The 26,170-nt window shown below is 41.7% G+C and overlaps 1 protein-coding gene across 1 annotated transcript in view; it reads left to right on the top strand.

The window, feature by feature from the left end:
• ADCY6 (adenylate cyclase 6) overlaps nucleotides 1-26,170 on the top strand; it is a gene marked incomplete at its 3' end in the record, with an annotated part of 270,887 nt that overhangs the window by 45,616 nt on the left and 199,101 nt on the right. Inside the window, exons 2-3 of the mRNA XM_073563442.1 lie at nucleotides 16,328-16,489; nucleotides 17,055-17,913. Coding sequence (XP_073419543.1) covers nucleotides 17,059-17,913 — 855 coding nt within the window. The remainder of the gene's footprint in view (nucleotides 1-16,327; nucleotides 16,490-17,054; nucleotides 17,914-26,170) is intronic.

Raw genomic sequence — 26,170 nt, 5'->3', positions numbered from 1 at the left:
TTACTCCACAGCGCTGTGGTTTAAGAACCCTTAATTACCGCCGTTAAAAGGCGCATCGACGGTCGTTAAGGGGTTAATGTTGATGATTATGGCTTACAGCCAATGAAAACCCAAAAGTCATTATCTCAGTAAATTGGAATACTTTATAACACCAGCTTGAAAAAAATAATTTCAAAATCTTCTTTCCACTACCACCTTTATGCTGATGACACTCAGATCTACCTCTCTGGCCCAGATCGCCTTTCTGCTGTCCAGAATCCCAGAGTGTCTATCAGCCATATCCTCCTTCTTCTCCTCTCGGTTCCTCAAACTCAATGTAGACAAATCTGAACTCATCATCTTTCCGCCATCTCACAGACCTTCTTTACCCAACCTTGCTATAACAATTAATGACATCACACTTTCCCCAGTACCAGAAGTCCGCTGCCTTGGAGTAACCTTTCACTCTGCCCTGTTCTTCAAACCGCACATCCAAGCTCTTTCAACCTCCTGTCGCCTCCTTTTCTGTGGTCTCCCTGCTAACACCCTCGCACCTCTCCAGTCCATCCTTAACTCTGCCGCCCGACTAATTCATCTCTCTCCTCGCTACTCCTCCGCTTCTCCCCTCTGCAAATCTCTTCACTGGCTAACATTCCCTCAGCGTATCCAGTTCAAATTACTAATTCTGACCTACAAGGCCATCTATAACCTGTCTCCCCCATATGTCTCTGAACTAATCTTCCGATACCTTCCCTCACGTAATCTCCGGTCCTCCCAAGACCTCCTTCTCTCCTCCACACTTATTCGCTCCTAACCCAACCGCCTCCAAGACTTCTCCCGAATAGCCCCTATTCTCTGGAATTCTTTGCCCCAACAAGTCCGACTATCAACCACATTTGGATCCTTCAGACGGAACCTGAAAACCCACCTCTTCAAGAAAGCCTACAGCCTGCAATGACCCCGCTAACTCCTTCTCTCTCACCACTACCGGTGATATCACCTCAACCAACAGCGGAACTGCTGCAACCCACCAACCTACTGTCTCCTTCCCCACCATCCTGTAGCATGTAAGCCCGAAAGGTCAGGGTCCTCTCTCCACTCTGTATCAGTCTGTCATTGTTAGTTTGTTTACTGTAAGTGATATCTGTATTTTGTATGTAACCCCTTCTCATGTACAGCACCATGGAATCAATGGCGCTATATAAATAAATAATAATCTGAAATGTTGGCCTACTGAAATGTATGTTCAGTTCAGTAAATGCACTCAATACTTGGTCCTTTTGCATCAATTACTGCATCAATGCGGCGTGGCATGGAGGCGATCAGTCTGTGGCACTGCTGAAGTGTTATGGAAGCCCAGGTTGCTTTGATAGTAGCCTTCAGCTCGTCTGCATTGTTGGGTCCGGTGTCTCTCATCTTCCTCCCGACAATATACCCCATAGATTCTCTATGGGGTTAGGGTCAGGTGAGTTTTCTGGCCATTCAAGCACAGTGATACTGTTGTTTGTAAACCAGGTATTGGTACTTTTGGCAGTGTGGACAGGTGCCAAGTCCTTCTGGAGAATTAAATTTCCATCTCCAAAAAGCTTGTCGGCAGAGGGAAGCATGAAGTGCTCTAAAATTTCCTGGTAGACGGCTGCGCTGACATTGGTATTGATAAAACACAGTGGACCTACACCAGCAGATGACATGGATCCCCAAACCATCATTGATTGTAAAAATTTCACCCTAGACCTTGGAAAACAAGGTCCCAGAGTCTGGAGGAGAGGCACACAATCCAAGCAGCTTGAGGTCTAGTGTGACGTTCGGACTGTAAGACGGACCCATTTGACACATTAATTTTTTTCCCCTATTTTCCTTCTGAAAATTTGGGGTGCGTCTTATGGTCCAGTGTGTCTTATAATCCAACAAATTCAGTAATATATAATGTATATCTCTTAAAGGAAAAAAGGGTACATGCAAGACATACAAATGGACAGAGCGGTAAGGGTGCAAGATGTTGAAAGATGAGACGAGATATGACCTAGTGAATAAGGTTCTGAGGTACGATATTCAAAATTTCTGATATCTGATCCTAGTGTGCAAAGTATAAGCTACGGTAAATATAAATGGGGGGGGGGGGAAGGTTTGTTTCCAATGAGAATTCATCAGACATCTTGTAGCTGTGTAGAAGTCTTAACAATTCTTTTAGAAATATTTTGTGGGAAAATAGAGTTAAAAAGTGTTGCTGACCTAATGATAGATCTAGATCAAAGACCTGTTCAATCAAAGTTTGTACATTTGTCCAGAATGATCTAATCAGGGAGCAATCCCAGAATAGGTGGAATATAGATTCTATCAACAAGACACATCTCCAACACAATGGAGGAATAGATGGATCTAATTTATGTAGAAGCTCGGGAGTGTGGTACCAGAAGTGGGGGATCTTGTATTGGTTCTCTTTATAAGTGAAACAAATTTCCACAATAGACCCCATAATTTGTTTTGCAATTTCTGCAGAATGTGGCAGTACCCCATTTGTGGTTGTACTCTACTGCTTGAGCACACGGCAGGGGTTGGAAGGGTAAGAGTGCTACTTGGCTTTTAGAACTCAGATTTTGGTTGAATAGATTGTGATATCCATTAGCTGAGCCCCAGAGGTGCCAAAATAGCAGAAAATCCCGCAAGGGACACCATATTGGAAACTTCAATGCTTAGGGAATTCATCTAGGGGTGTAGTGAGTATTTTGAACCGACATATGCTTCACAGAATTTTATAACTTTTGTAGGTGGAAATATAACATTTTAGTGGTAAAACTGGTACGGTAATTTGTTTACTTCAAATTAGTCAAGTACACAAGGGTTAATAGGTGAAACTGGACTCTCTAATTTATTACTCAACTTCTCCCGAACCTGTTGATGCCTCATTTGTTGTCAGACATTACTGTTTGGCCACATGTCAGGACTGAGAAGGAACGAGCGCTATTTGCCACTTGGAGAACAGATTTTGTTAGAATAGTTGTGTGCACCATTTACAGGGCCCTGAAGGTGGCAGAACTGCAGAAAACCCCCAGAAGTGACCTCATTGTAGAAATTGCACGTCATAATGAACTTTTCTGTGGCTGCATTGACTGCTTTGTAATATCCACACCGTGCTTTTTTTCCCTGGAGAATTGCAAATCTGCTAGTGTAGTGCCCATACATTGTGCACCCCCATATATTGTAGCTGTAGTGCCCCTTTACATTGTGCGCAGCTTGTGCTTGTGACCCCGGCCTAAGGCTGGATCACAGTCTTGTGCTCTACACTGATTTCTTAAGTTGGAGTTTCCATGTAAATGCCACTAAAAGGAGATTCAGACGAAAACCTCAATGAAACCACTCATTATAATGAAGCAGATTGAGACATTTTGGACTCCATTTGTCATCTGTTCCAGTGGTATCCATCTTTTGCATTCACAGATCTGCAGTCGACCACACTTGTGCACTAAAGATGCCTAAAATGATGGAACGCCACTGGAACCAGAGACCAAACTGATGCTAAATTGACTCAATCTGCCTCAATAAGTGAGTATTTCCTTCGGCAGTTTTGTCTGAATTGCAGGTTTTGGTATTTAGACTTGTAAAGCCCGTTGTAAGCGCTCAGTGGAGAGTGGAGGATAAAGGTGAGCTGAGCCATATTCAAATTTTTGGGAGATTATTTTTTTTATATTTGTGTGGTATAAATGATAAGACCACTTTATTCTTCGGGTCGGAGCGCCAACAACAATACCAGATATATATAATTTTTTTTTCTTTTTTTTAAAGCTAACAGAGCTGTATGAGGGTTTATTTTTGGTTGACGAGTTGATTTTTTTTCTTTTCATACCATTTTTGGGCGTAACGTTTTGATTGCATTTTAATCTGATTTGTCAGACACAGAATGAACAAAAAACAGTAATTCAATTATTGTTTTTGCTTTTAAATTTTTTGCGTTGCTTATTGTGCGGTAAAAGTGAGAAGACCAATTGTTTTTTATGCTTTGCTGCTTTACCAAACTAAAATCAATATTTCACAAATTATATATTTTTTTATTGCATCTTCATTTTCTGAGAGCTGTAACTTTTGTATTTTTTTGGCGAATGAACCATACTAGGGCTTGTGTTTTTTTTTTTTTTTTTTGTTTGTTTTTTTACGGTCTTCACTGTACCGACTAAATAACAAGATAATTTTATAGACTAGATCCTTCTGGACATGGCAATGCCAATTTTGTGTACTTTTTTTTTTTTTTTTTTTCTTTATCAGAAAGGCTGTGGTTTTAGTGGTGAAACTGCTTTTCATGATGTTTGTGGCCTTTTTTTGTATCATTTTGCCTTTCTTCTCATCCAATTTGTCTCCTCTGCTCTATGTAGATACAGGAAGTTTCTGTCCCTGCAGAAATCATTCCCTTCATCTCCTCACCCCTCCATTGACTTTTGCAGTGACGGATGACCATGGCTATAAAATGTGATTGCAATATATTAAAAGGATAAAAACTTTGATGGAACTGCTTTTTTTAAGCAGTTTTTTTTTTTTTTTTTGGTAATTCGTCACAAAATCATGATGTCGATATTATCTAAATATCCAAATTTTAGCGTAAGTGTATTCATTTCTAATTTCTTACATCTATAAGATGCGCCTTTTCTGGCACTTAGCCTCTCCATTCCCATGGCCTTTAGCAGTGGCTCATGCGTTAATAATAATGGGTTAATGTCACCTTGCTATTGAAAGGTGACATTAAGCTGGGTTAATAATGGAGAGGTGTCAATAAGACGCCTATCCATTATTAACCCTAGAATAGTAAAGGGTTAAAAAAAACACATTAATTCTTTTAATGAAATAAATACACAGTTTTTGACCAAATTTGTTATTCTGCCAATCCAAAAAAAGCCCTTGTTCTGTAAAAAATAAAAAAAAAATAAAAAAGCAATATACTTACCTCTCCACTGTTCAGTCAGGTCCCCCACTGCAATCCATCACAAGGGGTTAACTAGTTTGCAACAGGGATCAGTGCTAATGCTACCGGCACCGCTGTAAACCACTGCAGAACGACTGAAGTCATGTCTGCGCAGGCACCCCAGCTGTCTGGGGATGAATTTATTAGCGTGGGAAAGTTTGTGAACTTTTTCCCACGCTGTCAGTTCACCTCAGGTCAGCCGGGAACTCTGTGCAGCCTCACAGACTACCGCTGACGTCACTGAGGCTGCACAAAGTCCCCGGCTGGCCTTAGGTAATCTGAAAGCGTGGGAAAAAGTTCAGAAACTTTCCCACGCTATCGAGTTAACTTCAGGTCAGCCAGGGACCCTGCGCAGCCTTACTGATGTCAGCGGTAGTGGAGTCCCTGGCAGACCTGAGGTGAACTCAGGAGCGTGGAAAAAAGTTCAGAAACTTTCCCACGCTAATCGGTTCATATATATTCTATGTGTATATATCTATTCTTTCTTTTGTGTTTTAACCTGTCGGGCGCATGCTCAGTTAAATAACCGAATCCGTCGCCAGCATCCGTCATTTGATGGATGACGACGGATCCTGCACCCATAGGCTTTCATTCTGGCAAACAACGGACAGCGAAGGATCCGTCGCTGTCCGATTTTTCGACGGACACAAAAAACTTTGCTTTGTGCGTCGTATCCGGCCACCGGACAAAAATTTTTCGACGGATCCGGCGAATGACAGACGAAACGTGAAGCCATCCGTTGCTAATACAAGTCTGAGGAAAAAAAAACAGATCCAGCGGCATCAGTCGCTGGGTCCGTTTTTTCAAAAACGATGGATTGTGACTGATGGCAAAAAACTGATGTGTCAAAGGGGCCTTATCAACCTCAGTGCCCGAGCACATCCACTTCCTAGAGAGAATCTGTTTTGCCAAGAATTTTTTTTTAAGTATTTGGGTCTTCATGACCACAGATACATGACACTAAACACGAAGTAACACAGAGGGATACCCTTAAGATTTTTTTCAGGACATGGTTAGTAGATGGTAGCCCTGGGCATTCATGCCAATCTGAATTTTTAGGCATTTTACTTCTTTGTTGGCAGACGGCTCACTTATTGCAGAATTCATGTTTCTGGGTGATGTTTCTATCCTTGATCAGGCCTATAATATACATATCATTGGTAGTATGTATGTGTGTGTATATGTGTAACTTTACATACTCTATAATCTAACCTGGCAGGAGGCACTTGGTCCACATTACCATCCCGGTGGCTCCTGTTTTCATTTTAATGAGCTGTTTCTAATTTGCAGGCCTGTATTGTAGCAGCGTGACGTTTTTGTGTGTTCTGGAGAATGTGTTTATTTATATGGCTTCAGGGCTTTGACTTTTCCTCCAATAAATCTTCTGTAGGCTATTAAATAGACATACATGTAAGGTCTTTATGAGTAAGTTACAGCATTTAGTTTTCCTGCTGCCTAATATAAAGCAGGCTGTATGGGGGGACACAGGTTCAAGTTCAGTGGACTTTAAGGCTATGTGCACATACTGCGGTTCTGCTGCGGTTTTGGCCCTGCGGAACTGCAGCAGTTCCGCAGACATGGTACAGTACCATGTAACCCTATGGGTTTTCAAAACCGCAGTGCTCACGCTGCGGTTTTTTCCGCGCGGTTTTGCTGCGTTTTTTTTTTTCCGCAGCATGTCAATTGTTTCTGCGGATTCCGCTCCGGTTTCACACCTTTAACATCGCAGAGGTGTGAAACCACAGACAAACCGCAGGTCGTTTTACCTGCGGTTCCGCGGGAAATAACCCGCAGGTGAAACCGCGGTGTGTGCACATAGCCTAAAGAAGCCTTTAATGGAAAAAGATGTGCGGTGCTATGACTCTGATGCATATAATAGATACTCTTTTCCTGAAAGTTGATCCCCGAGATCACAGATGGTATTGTTTTTTTTTTTTTTGTTTTGTTTTTTTTTTATTTAGGAAAGCTGCCTTCTTTTTGTTTTTAAAAGGGTTGCCCAATGAAATATTTTTATAGCTTATTAACAATTGCGTTAAAGGGAACCTGTCAGACCCCTCATCCGCTCTAAACCTAGCAGCATTCACCTATGTATGATTAAACTCCCTGCCTATCCAGCCCTGTATAACGTACGGTAATTAAGTTAAATACTTTAAAAAAGCATTTATAATATCCCCTTTTGCTATGCTAATGAGTGCTTTGACTAGTCAATGGGGCGTTAGTTTCCCCAAGCTAGTCTGCCCTCTTTCTAGGTCATCATATCCCTGTGGACTTGATAACATAATTTACACAAGCCAGAATCCTCGACAGCTCAGCTCATGCAAATCTAGCACATGCGTACTACCTACATTAGCAAGGTCAATGCTTCTCTGAAGCCAGGTATACGCTTCCCGGCTTCAGAGACCTCTGCACTGAGCATGACTGGAAGCTTTGAAGATTGCTTCCGGTCATGCACAACACACCTCTGAAACAGGGAAGCGTACACCCGACTTCAGAGATGCATTGACGCTGCTAAAATGAGCGGCGCGCATTAGCTTGATTTGCATGAGCTGGGTTTGAGGCAATCTCATACAAATTATCATTCCCCATTGACCAAGCCAATTTTTACAATTCTGACCACTGTTACTTTGAAGTTATAGCTCTAGAAAGCTTCACCGTATCCCACTGATTCTGAGACTGTTTTTTTGTGACATATTGTACTTCATGGTAGTAGTAAAAATTCTTCAATATGACTTGTGTTTATTTATGAAAAAAACGGAAAGTTGGCAAAAATTTTCAAGATTTTGCAATTTTCACACTTTTAGTTTTTGCACCCTTAAATCAGAGAGTGGTGTCACACAAAATAGTTAATAAGTAACATTTCCCACATGTCAAGTTTACATAAACACAATTTTAAAAACTTAATTTTTTTTGTTGTTAGAACGTTATAAGGGTTAAAAGTTGACCAGCGGTTTCTCATTTTTCCAACCAAATTTATAAAACCATTCTTTTAGGGACCACCTCACATTTGAAGTGAATTTTGGAGATCAATATAACAGAAAATACCCAAAAGTGACACCATTCTAAAAACTGCACCCCCTCAAGGTGCGCAAAACCACATTCAAGAAGTTTATTATCCCTTCAGGTGCTTCACGAGAACTAAAGCAATGTGGAATGAAAAAATGAACATTTTACTTTTTTTCACAGAAAATTTACTGAACCAATATGTTTTTATTTTCACAAGGGTATGAGGAGAAAATGGACCTTAAAAATTTTTTGTGCAATTTCTCCTGAGTACGCCAATACCCTGTATGTTAGGGAAATCCACTGTTTCAGCACATGACAGGGCTCAGAAGGGGGAGGGAGCACCGTTTGACTTTTTGAACGCAAAATTGTCTGGAATCAGTGGTGGTGCCATGTCACGTTTGGCGACCCCCTGATGTACCTAAACAGTGCCACCCTCCCAATTCTAACGCTACCCCTAATCCCAACCCTAACCCTAATCGGGATCCGAAAAATGGAAGAAAATACTTTTTTTTTTTTCTTTTTCTTGTTACATAACTAAGGGCGTGATAAAAGGGGGTTTGATTTACATTTTTTTTCTTTATTTTGATCACTGTGATAGACCCTATCACAGTGATCAAAATGAACCAACAGGAAAAATTTCCTATTGTTGCCGGATGTGGCTGACAGATCTCGGAGGGCGCACTGCGCATGCGCCCACCATTTTCTTCACGGAAGAAGACGTCAACTGCAGGGAGTCCGGAGGTACCAGGGAGGGGGGGGGGATCAAAGTACCCCATTTCTCTCTCCTCTGATTTACGATCACATCAGAAGAGAGAGAAATTAAATGAGGAAATTGGACTTTTTTCATTTTTTGTGGTCGCCGTTACTCCGTAAATAACGGCGATCGCAACACCGGGGTCGGTAAAAAACAACGCGAATCATGTTCTCTGGGGTCTCAGCTACCCCCGTAGCTGAGACCCTGGAGACATTTTGACTCTGAGGGGCACTATACACTTATTTCTCAATGCCGTTTAAAAAGCGGCACTGAGGCATAAGTACCCTTAACTGCCTTTAAAAGGCGTATCAGCGGTCGTTAAGGGGTTAAAATAATTTATTTAACTGAATTACGTTATGCAGGGCGTAATTACGTTATGCAGGGCGTTTAATCACACATAGGTGAATGCTGCTGGGTTGGAGGGCATGGAGGACCTGACGGGTTCCCTTAATAGAAAGGGTATGCAGTAATCTCATGCAAGATGCATGCATATGTGTACGTCGGATAATAGGGTATACTATCAGTATGCCATTAATGTTTGCTAAAAGTGTTATACTTCCTTTTTAGTTACCTGTGCACATTTGGTGGATAATCTTTAGGCTACTAGCTCTCAGGGTAGTGGAGTCTGTAAGCCACACCTCCGACTCCTCAATTTCCATGACACAGACTCCAACTCCCTCATACATGGCTCATGCTTAAGTTCAAGTGATAAATTTACTGTAGTAAAATGGTAACATCAGGCTTTTAATTATTATTATTATGATACAATAATCAAGCCATTTAGATAGAACATAAAATATATTTATTGGAATAAAGCTTTAGAGCAAAAAAAACTTTGGCATGTTTACAATTTATTATGCACTATGCAGTAAGTGGGGAAAAAAAACGTTTTCAACAAAAACGTACTGAATAACATTTGTGCAGTCTATGAATTTGTTCTGAGAAATGGTATTGCCTCCATCAGATCCTCCTTCATAGATGACCTCAAATCTGACCTAATTATTTTTAGGCTAGAGAACGACCTCTCTGCACTAAGTTAGGTTGGTGCCAAAGCAGTAACCACATGGGCAACATCTCTAACAATTTCAGGGTGTAAAGGCATTGCCTGATGCACAGTCAGTTTTGATGAACGATTGAACTCTTCTACTTTGAGAGTAAGTGAAAGATGTTGCTAAATATAGTCAATCTGTTTGCTATGGGAGTGGAATGCAACGCCTTGCCTGCTCTGTGTCGTCCAAATACTTGTCGAAATCGAACTCATCTGATGAGGATGAAGGAACGGCAGCATCACTGGCAAGGAGCCAAGTCCTCTTGCTCTTGGCCGTCCTGTAGCCCACTCATCCTAACTGCTATCTCAATCACAGCTTCTTTTCCTTTAGTAAGCCGTTGATCATCCAGCAATAAGCAATATACGATGATTTGGGTCCACATAAACAGCTGCCAGAAGAATTTTATTTTCTAATAGCAGTGTCTCCTTTTCATTGAAGCAGCAATGCCATCTGCGATTAAACCGACTCTTTGGGACAGGCAAAACAACAAGTTCTTCCACTCCTTTATAAAAATGCCAGGAGTTAAATCCTCAGCTTGTAACTTTTTAGTCACTATAAATGGATGATGAAGCCATTCCGTCAATTCGGGCACCTGTGTCCATTAACATTCATGTAGTGTTATCTCAGGGTTGGCCATATCTACAAGGAAGGGTTTCAGCTCAAGTAATCACTCAATCACTAAATAGGTGCTGCCCCACCGAGTGTCTTGGACCACAATTGTCCCTTTTCCACCATGTCTCATCAAGATGGAATCAATTTTAGGGGTTCTGGCAGCAATAGCTAATTTCCCAACTTTGCTAATCAGAGTTCCAGCATGTCCCTCTTGCAGACTAACTCGTATTGCCAGCTGCTGCATGTTAGGAAAGAGATGTGAAGCCGCTTCAACAAGATCATCTAATTGTAAAGAATCATTTTGTTGTTCTTCTGTAGTAATATGTTTGTTCCTCCGTTATGGGAACAGGGCTGTGTCCTTCCATCTCCAACATACTGAATGTGAAATGTTCTTCTAGCTGCTGTTCACCTTCATTATTCTCATTCATCTGTTTAACTGTACAAATCATGTTTGAAGCATTATCAATTACAATAGCAAGAACCTGTTCTTTTGTGAGTTCATAATCTTGCAGAACTTTTTCCACTAAGGTCTGGAGAAACTGGCTGCTGTAATGAGCTTTAGTATCTTTTACTGCCAACGTCTTAGTAACAATTTTTTTTGTTGTCACAAACATTTCGAACGTTGATAGCAAAATAGTTCACTCTGTGACGTGTGCAGGCATCCATTCTAAGAAACACAAAGCGTCTCTTGAGTCTTTCTAAAGGGAATCTGTCACCCCTTTTTTGACATATCATATAATGATATCATTCAATTGCGTGTCACATAAGGATTCTCTTAGTACTTTTGCTTCCCCCTGACCCCGCACCTTTCATGCATAAATGCCTTTTTTATATCGGTTCAGATGTATGTAAACTGCCACGGTCCGGTCCGCTGCGCGGGGCTTATTCACCTGCTCCCCCCTCCCTGTCTTGCTCTACACATTTCTTCTTGTGTTGAGCGAGACAAGGAGGGGGGGAGCAGTTGAATAAGCCCCGCCCATCGGACCAGACTGCGGCAGTTTACATACATCAGAACAGATATAAAAAAGGTATTTATGCATGGTTAAGGGCTTCTTCAATCACTAATTTTATAATACTTTCTCTTTCCAGAGAAACACCAAATTTGCGGGCCATTTCTCCATTAAGATTTGTAAAAGCTGGTCGTGCGAATAATGATAATGGTACTGTCCTTCAAAACAAACTCGATGAGCTGCCTTTTAAACACATCTGCTGTCATTGTTACAGTAACTTTGTCACTTACAAAATATCTTGTAGCTGATGTTTGAGATGCTCTTTCCTCCTCCTTTGCCTGGCTGGAAGTGCTGGGTTCTGGTTTCTTGGTGCTGCTGTGATCTTTTTCAATCACAGCTTTGTAAACTTCTGGGTGGCAGCGTTGTAAATGTCTTTTTAGATTGGAAGCTCTTGAAGGAACATTTTTATCACTGCCTGAGTATGGAGTGATTTTTGGCATCACAGCATTCGTTTTCATCTGGGTCACTTATAGACTGACACACAAAATGTTTTTATCTAGAGTAACTGAAATGCTCAAATACTGCTGACTTCATAAGATGCTTCTTGGGCAGTCTGTAAAATATGTTGTTAGGCTAGTTTCACACTAGCGCTTTTGAGCGCAGCAACGGCCTGCGCATGGCCGCCGCTAAGCCCCGCCCCTGCCACGCCTCCGCCGGTAGCTCCGCCTACCAGCGCATGACGCTACATGCGTTCTGCGTCCCCTATCTTTATCACTGGGGGCGCAGGCCGTGCGCAGTATGCGTTTGGCGGCGCATGCGCCTTTTTGACGGTGCGCCGGCGCAACCAAACTGCAGCAGGTTGTGTTTGGCGCAGGTCGGCGCACCGTCAAAAGGACGCATGCGCCGCCAAACGCATACTGCGCACGGCCTGCGCCTCCAGTGATAAAGATAGGGGACGCATACAGCGTCATGCGCCGGTAGGCGGAGCTACCGGTGGAGGTGCGGCAGGGGGCGGGGCTCAGCGGCGGCCGTGTGCAGGCCGTCCCTGTGCTCAAAAGCGCTAGTGTGAAACTAGCCTTAGATAGCTTTACTCTGAACTTCCAATATCAGGCTTGTCTCTGGGTACAGCTCACTAAATGCTTCACATCATATTTCTTCACAATCTATGAAGAGGGGAGGAGGGAGTATGTTTGTGCTGAATCATATTCCAGAACACACACACACGTCCTCATCGATCCTGTTACTGTGTTTCTGAAGTTGAGATGTTAAACAGTTTTTCCCCTTATATTCTATGTATAGTGTATATAAATCATCAGAGCAGCTAATTTTTCCAAACACTAGCTAAGAGGAAATGCAAAATAAAATGTCAAGCATTCAGAGACAACATATACTGGACTATTGATTTATGCACAGTTTATTGAAAGTTTAGATATGCTTTAATACGTACTTGCCTTCCTTAATCCTCCTTTCCTGTTCACTCCAGAAGTTCTGAGATGAATGCAGGCATTCCTTCCCTGTGTGTTTATTTTTTTTTCCCCTTATCTGTAGAGGAGGAGCTTCACTACTTATCAACATAAAGTGCAGCACAGATTCATCTCGGCTAAAAGTCTAGCCCTTAGATCAGAAATAGGACAGACATTTATAGGACATTTCGTAACTTTCCCAAATTCTTATGAGAAAATATTCCCCACAAACTGCATTGAACTACTGTACCCAATTATTATATATTTTAGGAGTTGGCGTCAGTCCATTTTATACCAACTCCACCAAAATGGGCTCTGACTCCACGACTCCCAAACTCCGACTCCACAGCCCTGGTAGCTCTGCCACAAACATGTACTCAGACACTGGCTAAGCTTTTCTTTATTCTAATGCCTACATTCACACGTTGATTGTTTGTTCCATATTTTACATCAGTATTTGTTATTGAATATTTATCATTTTAAAAGGAAATTGAAAGGGGAACGGAATATATTAAGGTGAGCAAAGCCGGTAAAAACGGGGACGATAGGGAAATAAGGGAGAACTTAGGATTTACAATTGAGTTTATCATTTTGAAACAAAGATTACAAATAAACAAAGAACAGATACAAATTAAAGTATTACATGTTTCACGGTGACACAGCTCAATTAAGGCCTGTTTCACACTTCCGTTTTTTTTTTGTTCAGTTGCAATCCGTGAAAGATGTGAAAACTGATCTGTTTCCGTTGTGACACCAACGTATGCCACCGGACCGTTTTTTTTTTTGTTTGTTTTTTACGGATCCGCTGAAGTCGGAAATTTAAAGGAACCACGTGCTGAGAGAGAGAGAATGAATTTAAAAACGTTTCAGAGTCCGTCTCCTCCGCCCGGGAACCGCTAAAAATCTGACGGATCCGTCAAAAAACGGGTGAGACGGACGACCGTCAGTCAAAATCCACTGCCAATGTAAGTCTATGGGGGAAAAAACGGATCCGCCAAAAAAGGGGCGGATCCGTTTTTTTCTAAAAGTGGTGGATTTTGACTGACGTCAAAAAACGGAAATGTGAAACAGGCCTAAATTACAACACAAAATTAATGCCTTATGGGAAATACGTGTATCCAGAGTTCTTATTTTTTGTAATATTTTTCAAACAAATTATTCACAATAGTATATTTATGTTAATATGTTTTGTGTAATGAAATTTTCTCTATATCTAGGAATTTAGGAGGTGTAGATTTTTTTCCAATGGGTTGCAATAGAATATTTCACCACGAGGAATATTTGGATTAACAATGATCTTGATGTAGGGGGAAAGATGTTACATCTCATAGGAACGAAGAGCAATTTGGGGCGATGAGATCCGTTTTCTTAAAGTAGTTGACAAGTAGAGACACATGGTCCCAAAGATTTCTAATTATTGGGCATTTCCAATAGCTATCCAATAAGTCACCATCAACACTACATTCTCTCCAACATTTAGGATAATGATTTGGTTTTATTTTGGACGATCTAATTTTTGTATAATACCATCATGCAAAGATTTTATAAGATTTCTGTAGACATGCAGATATTGGATGCATAAGTTAGTTTTAAAGCTTTCTCCCATTGATCTTTTGAAAACGATTTTTTTAAGTATGATTCCCATTTTATCATGTGGGAGCTGTTTTCAAATAAAGTATCGTTATTGAAGTAATTGTATAAACTCCTAGTGTTCCATAACAATTTGTTTGGGTTTCCCAATCAATAATAGACCTATTATCTCAGAAAGAGGAGATCTTCCATTTAAAGGTTTTTGAATCGTTTCTTTAGCAAGTAGGAAATTAAAGAAATCCATACAAAACAATCCATATTTTAGTCTGGCATTCCCAAAGGGATAAACCTTTACCCGTTGTACAAATCTTTGATCTTTTTATTCCTGCCAAGGACCAAGGTGTAGGAATGGAAAATCAATGAAAGAAAGTGGAAAATTTTTAAGTTGTTCAAATTTTGGATTTCTTTTAACAGGTTTCTCTAATCTTTTCCAAGAAAGAATAGTGGCTTGAAAAATAGGGTTTGTTGGTTCTGGTAAAGATGGATTAATGAAATGTTTAATAAGTAGTTGGAGAAAAGTAATGTTGTAATTAAGTGCCAATTCGAGTTTAAGTCAAGCATTGGAAGTGTCACTTTTCAATCAAAAATTACTTTGCTTAGAGGGAATCTGTCACCCCATTTTTGGCCTTTAAGCTGCGGCCACCACCATTAGGGCTTATCTACAACATTCTGTAATGTAACCTGAAAGATAAGAAAAACGAGTTAGATTATACTCACCCTGGCGTCCAGTCCGGCGCCTCCCATCTTCATACGATGATGTCCTCCTCCTTGCTTCTCCCTCGGCTCCTGCGCAGGCATACTTTCTCTGCCTTGTTGAGGACAGAGTAAAGTACAGCAGTGCACAGGCGCGGGACCTCTCTGACCTTTCCCCGGCGCCTGCGCACTGCAGTACTTTTTTACTGTGCCCTCAATAGGGCAGATAAAGTGCGCCTGCGCAGGAGCCGAGGGAGAAGTAAGAAGGAGGACATCATCGTATGAAGATGGGAGGCGCTGGACCGGACCACGACACCCTCCGTCCCCTGGTGAGTATAATGTAAAGTGTTTTTCTTATCTTTCAGGTTACATGGGGGGACTTATCTACAGCATTACAGAATACTGTAGATAAGCTCCTGATGGCGGTGGCCGCAGCTTATAGGGCTAAAATGGGGTGCAGATTCCCTTTTACAAGAAACAAATAAAAATTGCAAGATAAGTGTTTGGGAGACCCAAGCCTCTTCCAGAATTTTTCTTCCATAAAATCCTCTTTGCTATTCTTGCCCTCTGGTTCCATACAAGATTATTTACCAAAATTTGTAGTTTCATTAAGAAATTGGAAGGGATTGGAAGAGAAATGGTTATGTAAAATTACATCAGTATTTGTAAGCCAAAATCAGGAGTGGAACAATAAGCGAAAAAGTATAGTAGAAACACGTCTCCACTTCTGCATTTTTTGCCCACTCCTGATTTTGGCTTACGAATACTGATGTAAAATACTGACCAAATACTGAACGTGTGAATGTGGTCAAATAGAGACTCTGGTAAAGCATCAGACACCTAATCCTAGAGGAACTGTGAATAGGTTAGGTCCAGATACTTCATGCCATTTGTCTAATGACAGGCAGGATTTTTCAGAAGATCTAGTCAAAGTTGTTGAGATTTACTGAGAAAATGTGATCGCTATGAGCAACATTACCATCTATTGCTGATGAGCACATGCGGCTTATAGACCCGATTAGTGTTCCAGCTTTTTTTTTTGTTTTGTTTTGGCCGAAAGAGTGTAATTTTTTAAAGTTAATTTCTTTTTTGCTGATTGTCTACTACAAGTCCATCTTTAGCCATGTGTGCTCCTCATCTGCTGATGGAAGATTGCTGGGGCTATTAATTAGCCACATTGTAATTGTATTTAGTAAAGACTGATTTATGGTAGTCTCTTGTCATGGTTTACCTCATGGCTGTTTGTGCTAATACTTTGTCTTATACCATTATTTGCGTTGCAGGTGCCCAATTGAGATCTCTCCCAATCTTCCTCCCAATGCCATTGAACTAGCAAGTTCAGAAACAGAGGTCCTCCCCCACCTCTCCACCCGACGGAATAAATGCCGTGTATCGCCTACCCAGCCAGGAGCTTCTGGGAAGCTGCCACATCTTACTCAGGAGAGGTAGGTACTGCCTCTTTCACATGTATGAAGTGGTACACATAGATGATGATGATAATAATTTATTTCTATAGTGCCAACATATTCCGCAGCACTTTACATTATAGAGAGGACTTCTACAGACATTACAGCATACCAATAAACACATAGCTCAAAAGAGATACCAAGAGGAATGCAGGCCCTGCTCGCAAGCTTACAATCTATAAGGAAAAAGGGGAGACATAAAAGGTGGATGGTAACAATTGCTTTTATTATTTGGACCAGCCATAGTGTAAGAATCGGGTGTTCCTTTTGCTGCATGAACCAGTTAACAGCCTAAATATGTAACAGTACAGACACAGAGGGCTATTAAGTGCATAAAGCATCTGAGAACATGATGCGAGGAACCTGGTTATGGTCAAAATTTTGAATGAGCCACACAGGGATATTTAGCTTAATGCATTGAGATATGTTTCCTGGATACACCAATTTTGAATTTTTTTTCTGGTACTGTATTTAGCAAATTGTGTATTAAGCTGTTGTGGTTGACTGTATCTGTCTCTGAGCCTTTTCTTTATATTACCAGCAGCAGAATGTCGTGGTTTAGTGGCATCCTGGTCCCCAAAGTGGATGAGCGTAAAACGGCATGGGGGGAGCGCAATGGAAAGAAAGGCAAGCGCAAAAATACATCTTTATGTGGCCCACGTTACATGAGCTGCCTTCAGGACCCTGAGATGGAGCGCAATAGCCGCAACAACTTAGGCCTCCGCTGCACGTGGCAAGAGGACCATTACGGAAAAAAGGGGACAGGGGGTGACCTGGGACTAAAATCTGTTGCCCTTGGCTTTGAGGACGGGGAGGCCAAGTGCTCAAAAATGGGCTCAACTGAAGCAGTTGACATGGATGAGGGTGAACACCATCTAACCCCTAGAGAGTGTTGGGCAAGGATTCTTCAAGTGTTTCAATCAAAGAAGTTTCAGTCTGCTAAACTGGAGCGCTTGTACCAACGCTATTTCTTCCAGATGAACCAGAGCAGTCTGACTATGTTAATGGGCGCTCTGGTGCTCGTGTGTCTTGTGATGCTTATTTTTCATTGCACACATGGTGAGCCCCAGGTACTTTACGTTTCAGTACTTGCTGTTGCTATGGCCCTCTTTCTGTCACTCATGGTGGTCTGCAACCGTAATGGCTTTCACCAAGACTATATGTGGATTGTGAGTTATCTAGTTATTGCCGTCCTGTTTGCAGTGCAAATTCTCGGGGTTCTTATGGTCACCCCACGTAGTGCCTCTGAAGGGATCTGGTGGAGTGTTTTCTTCATCTACATCATTTACACTCTGCTTCCTGTGCGGATGAGAGCTGCAGTGTTGAGTGGGGTGATCTTGTCGTCTCTGCATCTCATCATTTCTTGGAGGCTTAACATGAATGACGTCTTTCTCTGGAAACAGGTAAGACCCTTTATGACTCGATCACTTCTAGGTATTTTCTAGCATACTAAACATTGGTAATATTAGGCGAGATGTTCATTTGTAGGCTGTGATTCAGAAGCAAAGATATTGACAACACCTGCTTTTTTTTTTATTATAACAGTGCTTATTTTGTGTGTTTTCTAGTAATATCAATTATGGGAAGGAGTTAGTGAGATAATAAAGGTTTTATCTTCGTGAGTGAAATGGAAAAGCTGTTAAATTAAATAGAAGATGTATTTACTTATGGATTTTAAATAATTTAGTTTATTGGTTTATTAATCTGATTTATAGAGATGATTTCTAGAAATGTCAAGTGTTGTTCGTAGTGTAAAGGTTTCTTTTAAACACTCTGAAGCTTCTGATGACAAGGTTTTTTTTAAAGAAATCTGCCATTGTAAGAAAGCTTCAGAGCATGAGAATTATGATCGCCAACAGCAATCAGTGGATGAACTTCAGAAAGAGATGGCAATCGTGTAACAGATGGCTTCTACAACTCTACGGTGCAGCTCAGCTTAATTTGTGATGGAGGGGTTGATTTAGGCTGGCTGCCTTACACCCCCAGCACTGCTAATCTCCGGGGAAACAGATAGGACCGATAAAGGCTAATGTGCCCTGTTCATACCTTTTTAAAGGCTACGTCCACCATGGCAAGCATTTTATTCTATTTCCATTAAATAGGTCTGCTACTTTTTTTCTACAGCTCCTCTGCAGGCTATGTGTCTCCTTGGTAACAGACACCAAACACTATAACTTGGTCCTGCAGTCATACGGTTTTCTGTCTGTATTAACATACCACACAAGTAGCACAAAGTGGGAGATGTGTGGAGGAACCATACAAGACTGGAGAATTACATAGAATGGGAGAGCGTTATCAAGCTAATTGAACAAGAATTCTTTGGCAATATACTCTAAATAACTGTCTTTCATGTCTTTCACAATACTGTGCCACAGTTAAGCAGAAAAGGGCAAGGCCAAACATGCGACCCTCGTGCTCCAAAATTGTGGCACGCGTTTCAGGCGCAAAGTAATCCAACTGATAGGTAATGCACAATCTACTGTTTATGCCTAATTCTTAAGCCAGCCATGCACATTACATGGCTGTCGGCCGAACGATGCTTCAGCCCACCCTCCCATACACCGGAGCTCTCGTTCCACCGAGAACTCCTGTGTTCTCTAGGAGAAAGCCACTGACGTCGCCGGCAGCTTATCTCAGGGAGAACAATGCGATTGGCCCTCTGATAAAGGACATGTTCAATCGATATCTCTCCCGATTGTTGGTCGGTGCCCCCATTCACACTAGACAGTTGGTCAAACAATGTTGATATGGGCTGATTTGGCCAGCATTAGTCTAATACACATGGGGCAAACACTAGACCATCTGAGGCAGGGTTCCCCAACTCCAGTCCTCAAGACCCACCAACAGATCATGTTTTCAGGATTTCCTTTGTATTGCCCAGGTGATGCAATTATCACCTGTGCAATACTAAGGAAATGCTGAAAACATGATCTGTTGATGGGCCTTGAGGACTGGAGTTGGGGAACCCTGATCTAAGGTGCGCCAGATTTATCAGACGGCATGAACCATTTTCATCAGTCTGGTGAATTTTAAGACTGTTTAGTCATAGTTTGCACTGTCTAGGAAAAAAAGCATTGACTGTATTGATGAATGTGCTTCAATCTGAGCCATAGAGATACTTTTTTTTTTTTTTAATTCATTGTGCCAGAATGTTCCCATTATGGGCAACTAGGTAAGATATGACTCAAAACACATATACGTTAAATAAAACTCTTGATTGATTTTGAGGACCTGTAACTTTATATAGCAGCAAGGCTTGGATTAATAGGCTTATATGCAACAACACTTACCTGTTCTCTAGTATCCATACGGGATGATGTTTGTTCATTTCAACAAAGCCTCTTTTGCTTGCACAGTTCTGCCATGTACACAACAGGTGGGGCTGATCTGTCGTTTCCTCATTGGGGACGCTGCTTCCTGCTCGGTGTAACTTTCTACACCGGCAATGTCGCCAGTTTAGCCTAGCCATCAGCACTTAACATGTTCACCAAAGTATAAGAAAAGAAAAATGGACACCCAAAAAACCAACCAGTAATTTTTAGTTTGCTTTTCTATTGTCTTTATCTGTACCACCATAAAGTAGTTGCAGAACATTCCCGTATTGTGTCTCAGTTATCAAATCTACAGTAATTACCTCCATTTTCTTAGCATGCTCAATATCTTGGTCAGGAGACATGAAGGAAAGTTTGTGTACTCTTAACAGCAGCTTGTCTTTTATAGTCAAGGGGGTTTTGTTAATCAAGTAAAGCATCTCATGAAGATAGAAATAGATATTAAGTAAAGTGTAACCATTTCTTCTTTGTGTGTTTGTGTATCATGGATTCTAGTTATTGGTTTTGGACAATGTTTTGGATCACAGATTATAAATTTATCATTCATTTCCTTAAAGGAATTGTGCAGTTAAAAAAAATAAATCTGCTTAAAGGGAACCTGTCAACTGTTTTAGTACCCCCAGCTAATCTTATCTGTGTCGGGGTGCTGTAATACAGATTAATTCCATACTTTTTGTGTTTTGGAATCCTTTATTCCATTTCTGAATAATTTGCTTTTCTAAGTTTTCTAAGTTAAAGGAGTCACAAGTGCAATGGGTTGGCCCTGCCGCCTTCCGGTCTCTGAATGACAGGTCACTCTTGTCTAAGGGATCTGCTTACCCCCCCAGAGCCATCATTCCCTGGGGAGACAGATGTGAAATTTCATAACGTCTTCATCCCCAGGGAATGACAGCGCCTGAGCAAGATCTTGGGTGGGGGAGCAACTAGTAAGAGAAGAGTGACCTGTCAGTCGGTGACGGATGACTGGTGGAGATAGAGGAAGAGAGGTTGGAGAGCTGTAGGGCTGATGCTCCTTAAAGGGAACCTGTCAGCCGGATTGTGCTCAGTAACCTACAGACAGTGTCAGGTCGGCGCCGTCATACTGATTACAAATATATTTTGGTTGATGAAATCCCTTGTATTGTAACTCTCTTCTAATCGGTCTCCCTCTTACAAAACTCTCCCCTCTCCAATCTGTCTTGAATGCTGCAGCCAGGATCATATTCCTCACCAATCGTTACACCGATGCCTCTACCTTGTGCCAGTCATTACACTGGCTACCCATCCACTCCAGAATTCAGTATAAACTTATTACCCTCACCCACAAAGCCCTCCATGGCTCAGCACCACCCTACATCTCCTCCCTTGTTTCAGTATACCACCCTACCCGCGCCCTCCGTTCTGCTGATGACCTGAGGTTAGTATCCTCAATAGTCAGAACCTCCCACTCCCGTCTCCAAGACTTTACACGTGCCGCGCCAATTTTTTGGAATGCACTTCCCAGGTCAATACGATTAGTCCCCAATCCCCACAATTTTAAGCGTGTCCTGAAAACGCATTTATTCAGACTGGCCTATCGCCTCAACACATTAACCTAACCTATCCCTGTGTGGCAGAGCCAAAAATTTTACCATAACCAGGTTCCCAGCATCATGTTCCCACATGCTTTATGCATCCATTAGCCCTCTGTGTCTGTACTGTTACACACTTAACATTATGGCTGGTCCATACAATCAGGGCAACTGTTACCACCCACCTTTCGTGTCTACCTCTTTCCTCATAGACTGTAAGCTTGCGAGCAGGGCCCTCACTCCTCTTGGTATTTGTTATAATCTACTGTATGTGATTATTGTTATGCTGTAATGTCTATTGTCTGTACAAATCCCCTCTGAAATGTAAAGTGCTGCGGAATATGTCGGCGCTATAAAAATAAAATTTATTATTATTATTATTATTATTATCCCTCTTGTGGTGGTTGTTAAATCTTTATTTGTAGTTTTCAGTTAATGAGATTCTCGTGCTTCGGGGCGGCATGTGGGGGTCCTGTTGTGGTGCTCTGCTTACATATTCATCTGAATGGGCTTGTGACAGGTCAGTGATCCTCAGTGACCTGCCCCTTATCTTACATACTGAGTACAATATGTACATGAAAAAAACCCCATTCAGCAGACGGCAGCGCCTGCACTGCAGCATGATTGGATCATCATAAATTGGCCATACTATTTGGATAAATGGTCAAAATGGTGGCCATAATATATATATTATATTTCTGTGTCTTTTGCGGAGCTGGGTCACGGTTCTCGATGCAGCCTAGTTGTAATCCAAACTTGATGTAAGCCACTGAAGTGTAAATGCTAATTATGGCAATGTAATATTGCCATAGCTATAGGAAAATAACACTGGTGGGGCTTTATCTTGGTATGCATGGTAACAAGTTTGCATCAAGTTGTTAATTAACTTTCCAAGAAAGGGTCTGTGCTGTAGATGTATACCTTGACTCTACATACCGCAATCTTCTGTTGCTTAGCAGTGTGCATGCTTGGTGAATAATTTCTTATACAGCATCTTCTTGCGTATAAGCCCTCTTGGGTTCGGCTTGATTTACATGCTTCCCAGGTCTGTGACCTCTCGTCCTTCAATGGAATTGGTTGTTTAACCAGGTCAATCGAGGGCTTTCTATTATGCAGCATATCCTAAATGTATCATAAGTATCTGTATAGTTGTTGAGCTGTAAGAGAATATGATACACAAGTCCAGGCTAGGACTGGCCCACAGGAGAATCCCCGTCAGTGGGCCCCTGTGCCAGAGTGGGCCACCACCCTTTTATATGAGCAGTACTTGGCACTATATACTTGAATCACTTTGTACAGACAGAGGCGGCATCTTATTCATTCTCTCAAATTTCTGTATGAAACTGCAGAAGAATCTAGTTGTCCAGTAGTAACTTCTGCATTTTCATCAAAATTAATAAAATGAACATTTCACAGATATGAATGTACAATATGCTACAAATTTAGTTTTTTGGCATTGTAGTGATAATTGAGCAGTATGGGGTTTCCAGAACAGGTTGTCTGGGTATCTGATTTAAACATTTAGACCTGCCTGCGGCCTCCAAGTGTTTGCTAATCTGTCGCCTAGACTTGATATGTGGAGCCCTCATGGGTGTGATGACCATAAGATATCCTGTTGAAGCCGAATGAACATTGTTATGAGCACCAAATGCTTTGCCAAGATTCTGCTATTATGTTTCCCCCACTGCTTGCCATGACGCCGGTGCCACCTCAATACTCATGATACCACTATGGATAGCATTTGGTGGTGCAGTAAACAAGGAGGGTCAAAGAGGTGACAGAGTAAAAGTGGATTTTTCACACCATACCAAGGGCAGGAGCAAAATTATATTAAGGATCGAATCCCTTGCTTACATATGGAAAAGCTGTAACAAAAAAAGACATCCTTCATACACGAATACAGCTGCTGCAGAATCCAGAAATCAGATGAGTCGTGAGATTAGCTCCCAGCTTCACTTAGAGGAACACATTCATGTTTTACAAACAACATAGGCAGGTGATATGTACTAAAAAGGAACACAGTGTTCTATAAATCTATGCCTGTCTGGGTCGTACAAACCAGGGGATGTTCAAAGGCAAAGCAGTAAAACAGATGCCCAGTTTAGTGTCTTATAATCCACATTAAAGATGAAATGCTAAACTTGATATCTATCCAGCATTTTATCTTAAACGCTGAAGTTGCTAATCCAGGGTAATTATCTGACTCGGATTTATGGGTAAGAAAGACATGTAATATATTTAGTAGCTAAACGTTTTATTTACATTTATTCAATTATCAGTTTTTTGCCACGTTATGAATTTTTGTAATGTACTCCATTAATGTATCTTGCTAACTAATCTTAAAGGGAATCTGTCACCCTATTTTTCACCTATCAGCTGCCGGCACCAACATCAGGGGCTTATCTACAGCATTCTGTAATGCTGTAGATAAGCCCCCAAGGTAACCTGAAAGATAAGAAAAACAAGTTAGATTATACTCACCCGGGGGGGGCGGTCCGGTCCGATGGGTGTCGCTGTCCCGTCCGGCGCCTCCCATCTTCTAACGGTGACATCCTCTTCTTTGCTGCCTGTCGTGGCTCCTGCCACAGGGCAGAGCAGTGCGCCTGCGCAGGAGCCACGACAGGCAGCAAAGAATAGGACGTCACCGTTAGAAGATGGGAGGCGCCGGACCGCAACACCCATCGGACCAAGACCGGACCGCCCCCCCGGTGAGAGAGGGACTTGAAAAGTGGGATAATGGTATAAAACTTACCTTCATAGAAGTGATGACCTTGATCCAGTAGAGGATGCACCAAATCCCACACCATTTTCTCACTCTCTCCAAGGGCAGGGGGACATTCAGGGGATTCATCCACGCAAATTGGAGCAAGTACACCTCATCAAACTTGTTGCTGTAGTGATCAGTGACTGGCCAAACTTTTGAAAAGTTGGTCAAAGTTGGGGTCATCTCAGGAAAGACATTGTGCATTATCATTGTAATACAAAAACTATGTGGATTGCCTCAAATCTTTTACGGGTCATGGCTATGTGGACCACGAGAGTGTCATACAAAACGTCAGCACTCCAATAATGCCAAAGATCTAGCTTCTTCACTAACCCCATGTGAAGGACCAGGCCCCAAAAAGTAATCATTTCTACTTCGACTATGGAGTGCCAGTTAAAAAAAAAAAAAAAAAAAAGTGATGAGCAGTTTTGTGCCAAAAATTTGCTCGGTGTACAAATTTGAGTCACCATGTGGTTTATAAAATCCTCCGAAAAAATCTTTGAAGTCTGTTTCTTTGAGGCCGGTAGGGCCAAATTGGATTCCTAATTTTGCCACAAAATCAGGACACAGTGGTTCATAATCTTTGGGGGGGTGAGAACCATACTGTGACAGAGAGGAGCCAGAGGACCGCAGCATCTGATTGCTCTTACTGCTGCACTAAAAAGAAGCACTAAATCTTTTTAAAAGGTGTACATTTCTTTTGTCAGTACATGTGTTAATCGGCCATGTCGGGTGCTCTAGGAGCTAATGCTCTCAGCTGAGCACTGTTAGCCACTTCTGACAGGGCCATAGCTATCTTATGCAACATGGCTAGGAGGATATTAGTTGGTGGTTATATGAGAAGGCGTTTGGTGGGTTTATCTGTGACTGTTGCTTGGTTTAGTAAGAGTGAGAATTCCCTTTCCTCCTACTTTGGTCTTACCCCATCCTCTACTCCTGCCAGTGCATTCCTCGGTTATATGTGAGTGAATATTTGTATGCCTGGTATTGTCATTTTCCCCGGTTTGTGTTACCTTGTTCGTCTGGTTGACAGATTCTCCTCCTGCCAGTGCATTCCTCGGTTATATGTGAGTGAATATTTGTATGCCTGGTATTGTCAGTTTCCCCGGTTTGTGTTACCTTGTTCGTCTGGTTGACAGATTCTCCTCCTGCCAGTGCATTCCTCGGTTATATGTGAGTGAATATTTGTATGCCTGGTATTGTCAGTTTCCCCGGTTTGTGTTACCTTGTTCGTCTGGTTGACAGATTCAGGAGATGAGGCAAGGTACGTGGCCCCGGCAACTTCACCTTTAGAAGTAACTCGGGGAACAGGGCGAGCCCCCTACTGTTAGGGACAGGGAAGGAGCCCCTGGTCCCGAGTCACCTGACAAGAGTCGTGACAGACCGGATCAGTAATAGTTGGTTCATTTTCTGTCCTGGGGCGTCACTTGAGGAGGAGGATGAAAAATAAAGGAAGGTGGCATCCTCTTCCTCACTGTCTGTGTCGGAGGCAAGGAAAAGCACAGTCCTCCACTGAATACAGTGTTTGGGATGAGCAGGACAACATTTTTTTCATGAATGCGGTGTATTTGTGTGTGCCAAATTTTATTCAGAGGGGTGTGTGTGTGTGTTTTGGTGTAAACTTTTTTTCTCCTTTTTTAAGAACAGAAAAAAATAACATTTTGGTAAAATAAACGGACTTCTGAGAAAAAAAAAAAAAAAGACGGAGTGTCCGCAACAATCGCACTAACCCTAGCTCAATTAAGTAAAAAATACTGTAGTAGATGATTATTACTACGGTATATCTTTCTGTACCTAGTCAAAATTACTTTTTAAATTGTCTTAAAAAAAAAACAGCGATCGTTGGTTGATCACAGATGTGTGTTGGTGATCGGCGCTCGATGGCTGTAGGTCGGACATATGGGTGATTCTTTTTTTTCAATTCTGACACTCAATTCAGTAAAATAATACTGTAGTAAATTATTATTCTGGCTTTGTACTATTGATGTTACGACTGTTGTCGGGTGTCCCAGGA

Source organism: Dendrobates tinctorius, unplaced genomic scaffold (genome assembly GCF_039654945.1).
Source record: "Dendrobates tinctorius isolate UK_male_01 unplaced genomic scaffold, ASM3965494v1 ptg000388l, whole genome shotgun sequence".
Lineage (NCBI taxonomy): Eukaryota > Metazoa > Chordata > Amphibia > Anura > Dendrobatidae > Dendrobates > Dendrobates tinctorius.
This window is presented reverse-complemented; position numbering and strand designations above follow the sequence as displayed.